This window comes from Crotalus tigris, unplaced genomic scaffold (assembly GCF_016545835.1).
Source record: "Crotalus tigris isolate CLP2741 ecotype Arizona unplaced genomic scaffold, ASM1654583v1 scf7180000017666.379230911805:20528666, whole genome shotgun sequence".
In the NCBI taxonomy this organism is placed as follows: Eukaryota; Metazoa; Chordata; class Lepidosauria; order Squamata; family Viperidae; genus Crotalus; species Crotalus tigris.
The window spans coordinates 4,993,533-5,010,015 of NW_024096552.1; the positions used below are offsets into that span (position 1 = coordinate 4,993,533).

General features: G+C 43.9%; 1 protein-coding gene across 1 annotated transcript in view; it reads left to right on the forward strand.

The window, feature by feature from the left end:
• LOC120305160 (complement C4-like) overlaps positions 1–16,483 on the forward strand; it is a 92,391-nt gene that overhangs the window by 47,308 nt on the left and 28,600 nt on the right. The window contains exons 19-27 of the mRNA XM_039336584.1: positions 419–489; positions 2,623–2,762; positions 5,681–5,890; positions 7,354–7,405; positions 9,962–10,051; positions 10,660–10,863; positions 11,659–11,734; positions 14,903–15,059; positions 15,175–15,315. Coding sequence (XP_039192518.1) covers positions 419–489; positions 2,623–2,762; positions 5,681–5,890; positions 7,354–7,405; positions 9,962–10,051; positions 10,660–10,863; positions 11,659–11,734; positions 14,903–15,059; positions 15,175–15,315 — 1,141 coding nt within the window. The remainder of the gene's footprint in view (positions 1–418; positions 490–2,622; positions 2,763–5,680; positions 5,891–7,353; positions 7,406–9,961; positions 10,052–10,659; positions 10,864–11,658; positions 11,735–14,902; positions 15,060–15,174; positions 15,316–16,483) is intronic.

Below are 16,483 nucleotides of genomic sequence, written 5' to 3' on the forward strand. Positions count from 1 at the left end.
CAAAATTCAGACACTTAGCAACTGACTCATATTTATGACAGTTGCAGTGTCCCCGGGTCACGTGATCAGGTCTTGCAACCTTCTGACCAGCAGAGTCCCTGCGGAAGCCACATTCACTTAACAACGGTGTTACTAACAGCTGCTGTGATTCACTTAACAACGGTGGCAAGAAAGGTCATAAAATGGAGGGAAAACTCACTTAACCACCGTCTTGCTTAGCAACAGAAATTTAGACCTCGATTGTGCTCGTAAGACGTGGACTACCTGTGAAGGGGTCTCGGGGGTCTGGGATGAGGGATTAATGCAAGGGTGAACAGTCTTAATGATAACCAGTGGCTGCATTAAAGATTTTGAAGAGTTTGATGGAAATGTCTGTGACACAGAAAGATGAAGAAAGCTTCTTCTTGGTCTTTTTCAGAGAACACTTTCATCTTCCCGATTCCATCACCACGTGGGAGATACAAGCAGTTAGCATGTCTTCTGAGAAAGGTAAACATTGATGATTTCTGCTTGTTCAGGAACCAGACACCGATAAACTTTGCCTCTCAAATATGTAACTCAGGGATCTCCAAACCTAGCAACTTTTAAGAGTTGTGGCCTTCACCTCCCAGAATTCCTCAGCCAGCCAGGAATTCTAGAAGTTGAAGTTCACTAGTCGTAAAGTTGCCAAGTCTGGAGATCCCTGTTCTAATCTCTTAATTCCCCAGCCTTTGATCAAGCTAGCTAAGATTAATGGGAACTGCAATCCAATAGCTCTGGAGGCAGAATACCAGAATAACGGAAGGGACCTTGGAGGTCTTCTAGTCCAGTGGTTCTCAACCTTTTTAATGCCGCGACCCCCAACCGGTCGTAAGTCGAGGACTACTCAACTGGTGCAGCACCATTTGCAGAATGGGACTTTTGGTGGGCTCAGCAGGGCGGAGACAGCCTGGACAATTCCTATTGGCTTTGTGAAAGCCAATAAGAATTAGACTCGATTTCAAGAGAGTCTCTTCTATTGGCTTTCAAAAGCAATAGAATAAAAGGGAGTAGCACAGTAAAGGAAAAAGGGGGGAAAAAAATGGCAGACTGCGTTGTTTGGCGACCCCCGTGAAATGGTCGTTCGACCCCAAATGGGGTCCTGACCCACAGGTTGAGAACCACTGTTCTAGTCCAACCCCCTGCTCAAGCTGGAAACCCTATATCATTTCAGACAAACAGTTGTCCAATCTCTTCTTCTCCAGTGTTGCAGCACCCACTTGTGGCTAGAAAAGGTTGCTTCGATCTGTGTCTGTCTCCCCAGATGCATTGGGCTCCATCTCTCCAGTCCAGGTTGCCCTCGACATACAACCATAATGAAATGTCTGAAATGTATAGGGTTTCCTGCTTAAGCAAGGGGTTGGACTAGAAGACCTCTAAGGTCCCTTCCAACTCTGTTATTCTGTTTAACATAATTTAAGGATCTTCCCTAATTGACTGTGGTTTGCCCAAGAGGAATGACACCATCCTAGTTCAGTTCTTTCCCCACAATATCACAGTGGCCCTTGAGATGAGAGCGGAAGTTTCTGTAGTTTAACTTTAGGGCAGGAGTCCCCAACCCCCAGGGGGCAGACCAGTACTATTCCGTGGTCTGTTGGAAACCAGCCACACAAGCGACAGACCAGCGAGCGAAGTTTCATCTGCGCATGCACAGGAACTAGGTCACATGCATGAAATCATCTCACCCCCCCAGGCAGGTCCACGGAATACAATTTTTCTTCTGAAGCCTATCCCTGGAGCCATAAATGTTGGGAACCGGTGGTTTAGAGTAAATCAAATGCAGGTAGTCCTTGACTTATGACCACTTGCTTAACAACTGTTTGAAGTTATGGCCTACCTGAAAAAAAGGAGACCCGGATCCGAAGTTCTGCCACCCACCCACTCGCCCACACTGTCGTGTAACTGCACTTCAGGATCTTGGCAACCAGACACATTTACGGCTGTCGGCGGTGTCCCATTGTCACAGGCCTGCATTTTACAACAGTTTTACTGAAAACTGTCAGTTACTTCTGGTTTCCGGCAAAACCAGGCCATAACAAACAAATAGGTCTACTTAACAATCATGCAGTTCATTTTACGACTGATGCGTTTGTGTAACAGCTGCCTCAAAAAATATTTTAAAATCGGGTCAGCTGGTTGTACAACCAGTGGTGGGATTCAAATATGTGAACAACCGGTTCTCTGTGTGGATGCCATTTCCGGAAGTTCATTCTGGGCCTGGGCAACAAAAAATTAGCTACTGGTTCTGCTGAAGTGGTGCGAACCGGCTGAATGTCACCACTGTGTACAACTATTATGACTTACGACTGCAATGGGCAGGCTCCATTACGGTCATAACTCGAGGACTACCTGTGCTGGATTTAGATGAACTGGTAGCCCAATCCATCCTCCGGACCTTTTGAATTTTTTTCTCTGTTTCTACCTGTTTCAGGGTGTTCCCAGTCAAACGATGGCTTGTCAGTTCAATATTTAAACTTCCCGTACCATAATTCTTATGTTTCCTTAGCTCCGTGCCTTGCTTGTTTCTTTTTTGTTTAGCAATGGAGTTTCATTGTTGCACAGCGGCTTCTCTTTGCTAATGCTGAGTTCTTCCTGTGTTTTTAGGGATTTGTGTTTCAGAGCCTTTCAAAATTACAGTCTTCCAAGAGTTCCACATTTCTCTCCGGCTGCCATACTCTGTGAAAAAGTTTGAACAGATAGAGCTTCGTCCAGTGTTATACAACTACCAGTCTGATCCACTCAGCGTAAGTGACGTGAAAATCCATACAATGATGCAAAAAATATTGGAAATTAATATTGCAATGAAACCAGATCTGTTTCTAGAATATTAGGTCTTCTGGACATTGAATTAGAAAAGCAATATAGAAAATACTATATAGAAAATACTATATAGCAGTGATGCCGAAACTTTTAGAGACCGAGTGCCCAAACTGCAACCCAAAACCCACTTATGCATCGTCGGGTGCCGGATGGGTGTGGCCAATTTGGGGTGTGTGGCCCATTGGGTAGGCGTGGCTGCGGTGGTAACGGCAGACTGGGTGGAACTAAAAAGTTCAATCAATCAATTTCAACTTTACAAGATTTTTTTTGTTGAAAAGTTGAAATTGACTGATTGAACCTTTTTTTTTTTTTTTTTTGTACACGGAGGCGGAGGCCTAAAGCGAAAAGGTTTTATAAAACCCAGCTGAAGGCCTAGGACTGGGGTGACAGCATGCATGCCCACAGAGAGGGCTCTGAGTGCCGCCTCTGGCACCCATGCCATAGGTTCGCCACCACTGCTATATATAAAATTTATACACACACACACACACACACACACACACACGTATACATGTGTATACATGTACATGTATATATATATATATGTTTGTGTGTATATGTATATATATATGTGTGTATGTATGTATGTGTGTATGTGTGTGTGTGTGTATGTATGTATGTATATATATATATATATTTGTTTTCTGAAGTTTTCGCGGGTATTTGTATGTAGGTCTTTGGTTGTTTGGGTTTTCTCCCATGTAAAATTGCCAAGACACTTCCAATTTTACGTGGGAGAAAACCCGAACAACCAAAGACCTATATATATATATATATATATATATATATATATATATATATATATATATATATATATAGTGCTATTTGATACACCCTGTCGACCTAAATATGGGAGAAAGAAATCTTTTGCCTTGTATCTGCTCAAATTAGAGCCATCCACAGGCATGTCAGTCACAACTGCGACATCATATATATTTCTATAATCATATTATATATTCTATAATATATATATTACATGTGGTCCTCAAATTGCGACAATTGACCCCGACATTTCTAAGTTGCTAAGTGAGACATTTGTTAAGTGAGTTTTGCCTCATTGTACGACTTTTCTTGCCATATTTATTAAATGAATCACTGTAGTTGTTAAGTAAGTAATACTATTGTTAAGTGAGCAATCAGTCATTAAGTCAAGGACTCCCTGTCATTTAGAAAAATAAGGACAAGCCAGAAATGTCTGGATCACCATCTGTGTCAGAATCAGAAGCAGCTGCTTGGTTGTTCTTGCAAAAGAAGTTTAACATTTTTTGTTTGATTTGTTTTCAATGTGTTATCAATGCATAAAATACAAAGAAAAATAAAAATAGGAAATTAAGGGAAGGGAAAAGAGAGGGGGAAAGAAAAGGTGAGGTACAAGGGAAGATACCGCTCTAATGGCAGAAAGTGAAGAGGAACTAAAGAGCCTCTTGATGCGGGTGAAGAAGGAGAGTCCAAAAGTTGGCTTGAAACTCAACATTAAGAAAACCAAAATCATGGCATCCAGCCCTCTCAATTCCTGGCAAATAGATGGGGAAGAAATGGAGGTAGTGACAGATTTTATTTTTCTGGGCTCCAAGATCAACTCAGGTGGGGACTGCAGCCAAGAAATTAAAAGACGCTTGCTCCTGGGGAGGAAAGCTATGGCAAATCTAGACAGCATACTAAAAAGCAGAGACATCACCCTGCCAACAAAAGTGCATATAGTCCAGGCCATGGTTTTCCCAGTTGCAATGTATGGCTGTGAAAGTTGGACCATAAGAAAGGCTGAGCGCCAAGAATTGAGGCCTTTGAACTATGGTGCTGGAGAAGACTCCTGCGAGTCCCTTGGACTGCAAGGCGTTCAAACCGGTCAGTCCTAGAAGAGATCAACCCCGACTGCTCTTTAGAAGGCCAGATCCTGAAGTTGAAACTCAAATACTTTGGCCACCTAATGAGAAGGAAGGACTCACTGGAGAAGCGCCTAATGCTGCGAAAGATTGAGGGCAATAGAAGAAGGGGACGACAGAGAATGAGATGGCTGGATGGAGTCACTGAAGCAGTAGGTGTGAACTTAAATGGACTCCAGAAAATGGTAGAGGACAGGAAGACCTGGAGGAACGTTGTCCATGGGGTCGCGATGGGTCGGACACGACTTCGCAATTAACCACCAACCACCACCACAAGGGAAGAAAGAAAAAAGTGTTGACTTCCTACTCTTTTTAGTACAGTACAAGATAACAAACATTACTGCCTCAGCTTTTTTACTTTTACACATTAGTTAAACAGAGGTAGGCAACCTTGACTCTGTTATGACTCGTGGACTTCAATTCCCAGAATTCCTGAGCCAGCATGGCTCAGTTTGGAAACCTCTCCCTTTCCCCTCAGCATGGCTGGCTCAGGAATTCTGGGAGTTGAAGTCCACGAGTCATAAAAGAGCCAAGGTTGCCTACCCCTGTGATAACGAGCCATTTCTATAACAACAAATCTATCTAATCGGCAAAACCAAAGTTAGTTTCATTTTTTTCACCACAAGTACAAAATCCAGAACTGATATCCAAACAGAAAACATAGTTAAATATATCCTCCTCTTTGAATAAAACAACCAATTTAACCATTTCTGCTTTATCTTCCTTGCTGTGGAAATAATATGCATTTCTATTTGTACAATAATCTAGCACCATTTATATTAACAAAATTCCCTGTATACTTTCAGATTCTTTAACTTTTAAGGGAAAAATACTTTTTTCCCCCTCATCTATTTTAAAACACCAAGCTTTCCTTTAAAACATTTCTGGAATCAAAACTTTGTAATACATCTAATACAGTTTAATATTTGAACATCTTGTTTCTCATTTTTTTGACTTAGGTCTTGGTATACCTGGAGCCGTCTGAAGGCATTTGTTCCCCAGCAACGTTTGGCCCAGCACGGAAACGGAAGGTGGAGGTGCCAGGGAACTCTGCAATTCCTATACCCTTTGTTCTGGTGCCCATGGGGGCGAGTGACATCCCCATCACCGTTGTTGCTCTTAGTGAATGGGGGATAGGGGACAAGGTTTCCAAGAAATTACGAGTCGAGGTAAGAAGCTTCAGTTACAGTCAACAGTGTCAAACCCACAATGCTCCATAATTTCGCTCCAGATGCAAAATGGTGTTAAGGCAGGATTTTTTTAAAAAAAACCTTCCAAAATCACAAAACTATGTCTCATTTATTTCGGCCATGTCATGCTGGAGAAAGCAATTATGTTAGGAAGATTTAGCGGCACCAAAGGACACAGTGTCTGGACACCGTGAAAGCTGACACCAGCCAGAGCATAGAACAGTGATGGCAAACCTTTTAGAGACCGACTGCCCAAAAACTGGCCCCGCCCCTGCTCCACCCCCAGCCCCGCCCCCAGCCCACCTGCCCGCAGGGCCACTCACCCCCTCCAGGCCCCGCCACAGATCGCCCAGGCAGCCCAGCAGCGCCATGGCGGCCACGCCCTCTGCCTGTGCCGCACAGCATCAACTGTGTGCGATGGGGCGTGAAGGCAGAGTCTTGTCTACGCTGCCTGGCTGCCATGTCCTTGGCTGCGCTGCTCTGCGTGGGCCATGCTCAGGGGCGACTCTCCTCCAGGGGGGCTGCTGGTGAGGAGGGGGTCGCAGGGGCAAGGCTGGGGCAATGGCACGTGTGCCCACAGAGAGAGCTCTGAGTGCCACCTCTGGCACCCATGCCATAGGTTCACCACCACTGGCATAGAACAACTCAGAGGAGCAGGGCAAGATTGGAAAATGCAGAGAGACCTGGCCCATAGAATCGCCAAGAGACGGGCAGGACTGAATGGGTAACATCATTATCATCATCATCACGATTGAGTATTCTCCAAGCTGAGGGTTAAATGTGCCTTTTGACTCGGGTGCTGCATATTGCCAAAATCGGAGGAAGGAGGATCAGAAACGGCAAGGAAATCCTGGCTGATTCCACTCTTAATCATAGCTAAACATAGCAATTTCAAATGACAAAGGCTTCGCAAATCCTGCTAAAATGCAAAATCACCAGCAGTTTTATAGGGTTTTCCTGGATTAGAGACGAGGAGAGGCAAATATCCTGCAGCTTTTATGCAAAATCCTCCAGACAGATGACCACATTTGCTAGTTGTGCACGTATTTACTGCACCCACTTGGATCACGAATACCGTTCATCTTTTATCAGTTGATAATAATAGCTACATAATCATGCCACAGTAAAACTTGGAGCTGGAAGGGAAGTAGAAAGAATTAAAGATTACAGTTAAAGGAGAATGTTCAAACTCTGTTTGCTTCTTTATATATTCATAAAGTTCTTTTTTTCTTTATTATTTTTTCTTTCTTTCCTCTTTCTCTTTTTTTTCTCTTTTCTTTCTTATCTGCACTTTCAACTTTGTCTCTTCATCCTTTTAGGGTTTTTTTATTTTGATGGTTGTTTTTTATTATTATAATTATAATTCTTAATAAAAAATACTACTAGAAAAAAAAAGAATCTGATGCTTAACCGCAGCTGTTTCATTTCTTCTCCCTTTTCAGAAAGAGGGTGCCATCAGGATAGAAGAATATACCGTTCCTCTTGATAGTAAAGGTAAGACATTGTGTCTGAGGTAAAAATTGTATTTATTACTTCAGGAAATAGATCTGCAAGAATTGGTGTTCACTACTCCAGAATAGCAATTAAGTCCTTCCAATACAGATAGTCTTCGACTTATGACCACAATTGAGCCCAAAAGTTCCAACGCTAAGTGAGACAGTTGTTAAGTGAGTCTTGCCCCCATTTTACAACCTTTCTTGCCACAGCTGTGAAGTGAATCCCTGCAGTTGTTAAGTTCGTAATACGGTTGTTAAGAGAATCTGGCTTCCCCATTGACTTTGCTTAGTCAGAAAGTCACAAAAGGGGATCACATGACCCCGGGACACTGCAACCGTCATAAATATGAGTCAATTATCAAGTGTCCGAATTTTGATCACATGACCATAGAGATGCTGCAAAGGTCATGAAAAATCGTTATAAGGCACTTTCGAATGAAGGCAAATACACGTGTCCCAGGATAATGATGCGAGATCGAATTTGGTTCGGTCACCGGGACCAGAGATTTATTCTTCCGAGCTTTCAGACTCATGCTGGAGCCCATCTTCAGGGAATTTCTCTCTACTGGAATACATGCTGTTCTGTGAGTTGTGTTTACCTGGTGCCTTCCTATTGATTGATTGATATGTTGATGGCTGGCGATTGGCTGTCATTTCCTTCTGCTGCCAAGCCCCAGCTCCTAAGAATTTGATAAGCTGGTGGTAAATCAGTACATCCGTTAATTGACAAGGGGCCCGTTTCCCAGGCTTCAATCCTTTCCCTGGCTCTCTTTGTACCTGCTTGGCCAATGAACTTAAGTCGCTGTGGAATTAAATGTGTGTCCTTGTTCATTCCAATGTGAGGCTACCAATGAATTTGGATTTCCTCATCTGACTGCTCACTTGTATTCTTGCAAGAAGCTCACCGGTGGCCGAACCCAATTCAACCTCGCATAAGTCACTGTTTTCAGTGCTGTTGTAAATTTGAATAGTCACCAAATGAACTGTTGTAAGTTGAGGAGAGGGTTGCGTTTCCCACGAAGGCATCCTTAGAAAACAGGTGAGTCAATCTGCAGCAAATTTTGAAAGATAGCTGAACCTGCTGGATTATCCATTTGCCTCTGCCCCAAGCCTATCTATCTATCTTACACAATGATTGGTGGATGTTTTCCTATAGGCAGGGGATGTTTCATGAGAGGGAAGGGAAGCCAGAAGGCCCCTCCCTGTCTTTAACAAACTCTTTATGCCCAAAATAAGGAGAGCTTCGTTGAACGGGATAAGGATTGATAGTGGAAGCAGCAAATTTTAGTCCGATACTAGGCAACCCCTTGACCTGTTGGCTCATCCTTTCAGAAATATTTCCTTATCAGATTTCTGAATGCCTTCAATGTCTAATGTAATTTAAAAGTTCATAAAAATGCAGGTATTCATTCAGAGATGTATCTGCCTTAAAAACAGCCCATATTGAATTGTTAGGCACAGTCAAACATGAACACAAGAAATCTTTTAGGACATTTTGTATTATGTCTCCCTAAGCCAGGGGTAGGCAACCTTGGCTCTTTTATGACTCCTGGACTTCAACTCCCAGAATTCCCAAGCCAGTCATGCTGAGGGAAAAGGGAGAGGTTTCAAGCTGAGCCATGCTGGCTCAGGAATTCTGGGAGTTGAAGTCCACGAGTCATAAAAGAGCCAAGGTTGCCTACCCCTGCCCTAAGCCCTTTCATGATAACTTATTATGTTATAAAATGTTTTATAAAATCTGTCACATTTCAACTCCCTGAAATTCATGGGACCCAGATTTTGGACGCATTCTGTAAATTAGCCCATTTGAAGTACCTTGGTTCACAACCTTGTTATCCTATGGTGCACCATTTCACCCAGTTAACAATAGATAGATTAGAACAGAATGGAATTCTTTATTGGCCAAATATGATTGGACACACAAGGAATGACAGGAACCAGAGTTTTCATGGTATATACTTTCTGGAGCATGTTGACTGTTCTTTAACTTGGCTATAAGGAAGGCCTAATGGACTAGAAATGAAAAGTTAGACAGCTACTGCCCTTAGCCACTGGAAATTTCTTCTGGGTGGTCCTTCTATACCTGTTCTAACATCTGGCACATCTGAATGAAGGATGGCATTTCTGAGGGAGGGAAGGAAGCTATCAGAGGCAAGACTTCTAAATAATTTGCGAGGGCTTTAGAACAGTGGTTCTCAACCTTTTTAATGCCGCGACCCCCCAACCGGTCGTAAGTCGAGGACTACTCAACCGGTCGTAAGTCGAGGGCTACTCAACTGGTGCAGCACCATTTGCAGAATGGGACTTTTGGGGGCTCAGCAGGGCAGAGACAGCCTGGACAATTCCTATTGGCTTTTGAAAGCCAATAGAATAAAAGGGAGTAGCACAGCTAAGGAAAAGGGGGGAAAAATAGCAGACTGCGTTGTTTTGCGACCCCCGTGAAATGGTCGTTCGACCCCAAATGGAGTCCCGACCCACAGGTTGAGAACCACTGCTTTAGAAGATGCTACACTGGAGCAATATGGAGCTAATCCTTTCTTTCATTTGGGGTTAGATGAACGCACCAGATCTACGAAGATTTCAGGTGAATTGCCATCCAACGCCATTCCTGATGGAGACTTCAAGATGAGTGTCCGTCTGACAGGTGAAGAGAAAATTTGAGGTTTTTGATGCCAAGAGTGCTTAGCTTTCTATTCACTACCAGGGCTACAGTGGAGTCATTTCAGATCAGCTTCCCCAACCAGCCCCTCTTAACAGAATACTAGCATAACAGACTTGGAAGGGACTTTGGAGGTCTTCTAGTCCAACCCCTGCTCAAGCAGGAAACCCTATGCCATTCCAGAGATCTGGTGGTCCAGTCTCTTCTTAAAATCCTCCAGTGTGGGAGCAGTCACAACTTCTGGAGGCTAGTCGTTCCACTGATCGAGTTCTACCAGGAAATTTCTCCTTACCATAGTTTCTAGGTTGCTTCTCTCCTTGATCAGTTTCCATCCATTACTTCTTGTCTGTTCACAATTAGCCCATTGCTAAGTGACCCGGTCATAAAGTGAATCATGTCCAATGAAGACATTTTTTGCTACATCGAGTTAAGTGAATCCAGATTCCTCCATTGACTTTACTTGTCAGAAGTCAACTGGGAGGGTTGCAAATGGCAACCACGCAATCCCAGGGTCAGTGCAGCTGGCATAAGTACAGGTCAGTTGCCAAGTGTTTGAACTGCAATCAGGTAATTATTTGTTCATCTTCACACAGGATCAGTTCCTGCTGACACCCTTCAGAGTTCTCTGGATCCTGATGGCATCTCCTCCCTGCTGCGGGTGCCAAACGGATGTGCGGAACAGACCATGATATTGATGGCCCCTGCAGTCTATGCCATGCAGTACTTGGACCAGACAGAACAGTGGCTCAATCTAAAACCGGAAAGCAAAGAAGTTGCCTTAGCAAATCTCCGCACAGGTAGATAAGACACCCAAGGGGAATAGGCTATATCAGTGGTTCTCAACCTGTGGGTCGGGACCCCATTTGGGGTCAAACGACCATTTCACAGGGGTCGCCAAACAACGCAGTCCACCATTTTTTTCCCCTTTTCCTAAGCTGTGCTACTCCCTTTTATTCTATTGGCTTTTGAAAGCCAATAGAATAGACTCTCTTGAATAGAGTCTAATTCTATTGGCTTTCAAAAGCCAATAGGAATTGTCCAGGCTGTCTCTGCCCTGCTGAGCCCACCAAAAGTCCCATTCTGCAAACAGTGCTGCACCAGTTGAGTAGTCCTCAACTTACGACCGGTTGAGTAGTCCTCGACTTACGACCAGTTGGGGGTCGCGGCATTAAAAAGGTTGAGAACCACTGGGCTATATGATCTTTAGTAATAAGAACATTGGAGGGGATACCCTTTATCAGCCATATCAGCTGATAAATCAAAAAGGAACACCGCCGTTAATTGAGTAGGGTTTATATCATCACCCTACTGGCTTTCTCTGGAACCAGGGTCTCCAAACTTGGCAACTTGAAGACTTCAGGACTTCAGAATTTCCATGCTGGCTAGGGAATTCTGGGAGCTGAAGTCCACAAATCTTAAAGTTGCCAGGTTTGGAGATTCCTGATCAGCAATGACCAGCTGATATTCTCCTCAATCAACGATTCTCTGTTCAATGTGCCACTCAGGGAACGAGAGTGCAGATAGAAAACCAGTCTTTCTCCTTCTCAAAAAGCACCATTAAGTTCGTCTCTCTTTCATTGTTTGCACTGCAGGCTATGCTAGAATCCTCACCTATCGGAAAAACGATGGATCTTATGGAGCTTGGATCCACACCCCCAGCAGCACCTGGTAAGAACCAGCCCTGCAGAAGAGGTTGGGTGTCAGCCACAGGGAAGAGAGGAGTGACCTTGAGTGGGGATCATAGAGTTGGGAGACACCATAGAGATCTAATCCTATCTGTGCTCAGGGTGGAATGCACTAGCCCCTCTCTGACAGATGACAGTGTGAAGATCTCTAATAAAAAGAAAGTCACCTTGTCATATGGCTGCCTCTTCCGCTGAGTGACAGCTCTGTTTTGCCAAGGGTCGGGGCAGTGATCAGGTGCCAGGCAACTGGTTCTTTCGGATCCAGAGACATTGAACTGTCCAGCAAATAGCAATAGCACTTAGACTTATATACCGTTTCACAGTGCTTTTACAGCCCTCTCTAAGCGGTTTACAGAGTCAGAATATTGCCCCCCCCACAATCTGGGTCCTCATTTTACCGACCTCGGAAGGATGGAAGGCTGAGTCAACCTTGAGCGGTTGAGAATTGAACTGCAGGCAGCCGGCAGGCAGCAAAATTAGCCTGCAGTACTGCATTCGAACCACTGCGCCACAACAGCTCATAAATAAAGGGATTGTAAGCTTTACTATTATTTCAAGCAAAGAGATTTAAAAGCATAACATCAAAAACGTACCTACCAACAAAATGACACCTAAATCTCTGTCAAGCTGCTAAGAGCTCCTTAATGACAGCAGAGGTACGCCAGTGGTGGCCAATTTTCACAGCACCTAGTGCTAGGTACCATGCAAAAGCTACCAATTCTTAATAGCCTCTTTGTCTTTTAGTCTCTAGAAAACTAGGGAGGGTACTACATTCGTGTCCAGAACACTGAAGTGCTTCCAAGTTGAGAGGATTAACTGGTGACATCACTGTTGCCCGTGTGTGTCTGTGTGTGTCTCTCTGTGTGTGCCAGTTGGGGGTATTGTTTAAAAATATAAATTATCGCAGCCTTTTTCTTATTTTCTTCTTGTGATAACACAGGAACATAAACATCTGACAGTGGTTGTTAAAAGAACTGTGGTTTAAAATACAGTATGAAACAACAATATTCAGGGAGCATACAGAATACAAGAGAGTCAGTTATATTCAAACAGTTGATGTGAGCAAGCAGGTTCCAACTGCCATTCTCCTCAGGCACAGTCTCTTAAAGGGATACTACCCCCAAATACTCTGCTGACTCATTCTCTATATATCACTTCTGCCGGTCAGTGACTAAATCGTAATTACCTTGATAGGGGGCTCCTTTCATGTTCCTGTTAAGTTGCCCACTGAAGTGGTACCCATCTGCTCATGGTCGCACACTTTCAAATTGCAGGATTGACAAGAGCTGGAGTGAGTGACAGGAGCTCACCCCATCATGCGGCAACCGGGCTTCGAACGCGAGCCTGCCAATTCTTAGCCCAGCATCTTAACCACTAGGAAGGGTCCTAGGCTGAGATATCTTTCAGGGTGAGATAGGAGGATCCTAGAATGAAATTTTTTTTTTTTTTACGCATCAGTTGTCCGGTTTGTAGCTCTCCATCCTGTCTCCCAAGATCATTCCCATGGACCATTACAATATGGTGGCCAGGCTCACATTCAAAACCCAGTTGCTGCATGATGGGGTGTCCATCTGTTAGCCGTAAAACATGGCAAGGTTCTTAACCCAGTATGCCTTTTGCCAAATAGGATCTGAGGTGGATAGGTAGAATTAATATATTTTTATTTATGTATAAGTAAAGACTCCCACAGGTTCAAAGTGAGAAGACCCTCAGAAAGGAGAGAAATCACCTTATATACAGATCAAACATACTGGGTTTGGAATGAGTTCTTCAACTGGCCAGCATCGTTTGAGTCATCAAGCATCTAGAGAGCATGCCCACTAATTATACATGTACCATATAACGGTTCATGATGATGAAGTTATCCATTCAGCCGTGTCTGACTCTTGGCGACTTTGATGGTGTCCGGTCACCATATTCTTTGGCAGCCTGGTTTCCTTTTACCAAACCCTTCCAAACACACAGTAATTGTTTTCTCCAGTGAGTAACAATCAGAATAGAGCTGAAAGGGACCTTGGAGGTCTTCTAGTCCAACCCCCTGCTCAAGCAGGATACCCTAGACCAGGAGTGTCAAACTGCTGGCCCGTGAGTTGGATACATCATAGCAAAACCGCGCCCACCCCATTGCCGGCAATGGCAAAAAAGTTACGATACGTCACGACACGTCACGTGATGTTGCGGAGTTTGACACCCCTGTCCTAGTCCATCTCAGACAAGTGACTGTCAGTCTTTTCTTAAAAACTTCCAGTGATGAAGCACCCACAACTTCTGGAGGCAAATTGTTCCACTGTTAGGAAGTTTCTCCTTAATTCCAGGTTGCTTCTCTCCTTGACTAGTTTCCATCCACTGCTTCTTGTCCTGCCTTCTTCATATCATCATCTGATATCATATATCAGTGGTGGCGAACCTATGGCATGGGTGCCAGAGGCGGCACTCAGAGCCCTCTCTGTGGGCACGCACACCATCGCCCCAGTCCTAGGCCTTCAGCTGGGTTTTATAAAACCTTTTTGCTTTAGGCCTCTGCCGCCGTGTACAAAAAAAAAAAAAAAAGGTTCAATCAATCAGTCAATTTCAACTTCTCGTGGGGAAAAAAAGATCTTGCAAAGTTGGAATTGATTGATTGAACTTTTTAGTCCCACCCAGTCTGTCGTTACCACTGCAGCCATGCCCATCCAACGGGCCACACCCACCCAATTGGCCACACCCACCCGGCACCTGACGATGTATAAGTGGGTTTTGGGTTGCAGTTTGGGCACTCAGTCTATAAAAGGTTCACCATCACTGATATATCATATCAGTTCATATCATCCCCTAATAATCTTAGCATTAACTCGTTAATGACCAACTGAATATTTAGGAGGTGTAGTTTGTACATTATAATGAGTTTACGAGATATTAAAGTTCTATCTTCTAGTTGTTCTTCTCTTTAGCCCGTCTGAGATGAGTCTTCTCAGAATTTCATGTTCTTGCTTGTTACTTCAAGGGATCAGTAATCAAAGGCACTCCTTGTTACCGAAAATAGTTATACAAAGAGGCCCTGTTTCTCCTGCTCCCATCACACCAGCCTCCCTTTTAAAATGGGTTGCCTGCTCGCGTCCCCATCCACACTTCCAGGAGCCACGAGAGTTTACGCTTTTCACTTTTGCTTCAGGCTTACAGCTTTTGTGGTGAAGGTTTTGTCCCTGACTCGGATCTACCAGGAGGTGGATAGTGCCGGGATCCGGGGATCGGTGCAGTGGATTCTGGAACAGCAACAGAGTGATGGTTCTTTCAGAGATTCCCACCCTGTCTATCACCGAGAAATGCAGGTGAGGTCTTCGGCCCCTGGTTTAGCTCATTTCTCAATTTCTTTTTGCACACATACAAAAGAGACTCTTGTGCCTCAAAATTCAGCACATTTTCTCCCCCCCCCCTTCTCTCTAGGGCGGTATGGGTGGCCTCCGTGAGGGAGTCGCATTGACAGCCTTTGTCACCCTCTCGCTGAAGCAAGCTTTGCCTATATATAAAGCCAAAGAAGCGGATGAAGAGGCAGAAAGGCAGAAACAGGAACAGCTGAGCCGATTGGTATGAGGCCCCCACTGTGCTTTCCCATGTGAAAACATTGCTATATAGGGCGTGGCATCCAGGACATCTCTACTTTCCCCTTTAAAAAAAAAAGGAAATAAAGTTACCAGTCCTCATGAGTGTTCCAGCCAGCAGGCAGTTTGCATGCGCTGCTAAAGCGTCAGTAGAATTACAGGTAGTCCTCGACCACAACGGAGCCCAAATTTTCTGTTGCTAATCGAGCCATTTCTTAAGTGAATTTTGCCTTATTTTATGACCTTCCTTGACCGTGGGGTTAAGTGTGAAAAACAGTCATAAGTCACTTTTTTCAGTGCCGTTCTAACTTTGAACGGTCACTAAATGAACTGTTGTAAGTTGAGGACTACTTGTACGTACTTTATGCAGGAGAACTTGGTACAGTAAAATGATTAACTCTTGGACATCCCTGGTTTAAATCTTATTAAATAAAATATTTTTTGCTGATCTCTCTCCTATATAGAAAAATTGGCATTGGAGACTCCATTCTCAAGTAAAGCTCATTTCTCAGATATGTTCTCTTTGATGGGGGAACTCCAGTCTTTTTATATGCACACTAGAACAGGGGTAGGCAACCTTGGCTCTTTTATGACTCGTGGACTTCAACTCCCAGAATTCCTGAGCCAGCAATGCTGAGGGGAAAGGGAAAGTTTCCAAGCTGAGTCATGCTGGCTCAGGAATTCTGGGAGTTGAAGTCCACGAGTCATAAAAGAGCCAAGTTGCCTACCCCTGAAGAAACCTGCCCCGTGTTACCCATTACAAATATTGCTCCCTTTTATTAATTTTTTTGAATGGTAATGGATTTTTTTTTAACCAGCCTGCTAGAAAGCCCACATTTTTTTGCACGTTTGCTAAGCTTATTTGTGTAACATTCCATGATATGCACACTGAACTTTTTTAACGTATCCATTTCCCTTATAATGCTTTTTTTTTTTTTTGGTACAATGAGAAAATGCTCGCTTCTTTTGTTTAAACCAGGGCTTGCCAAACTTGGCAACTGTAACATTTGTGGAGTTCGACTCCCAGAATTCAACTGGAATTCAGCATGGCTGGCTAGGAAATTCTGGGAGTTGAAGTCCACAAGCCGTAACAATTGCAAAGTTTAGAGACCCCTGGTTTAAACCATAAATTTCCAAATATGCTTCACCCCAGA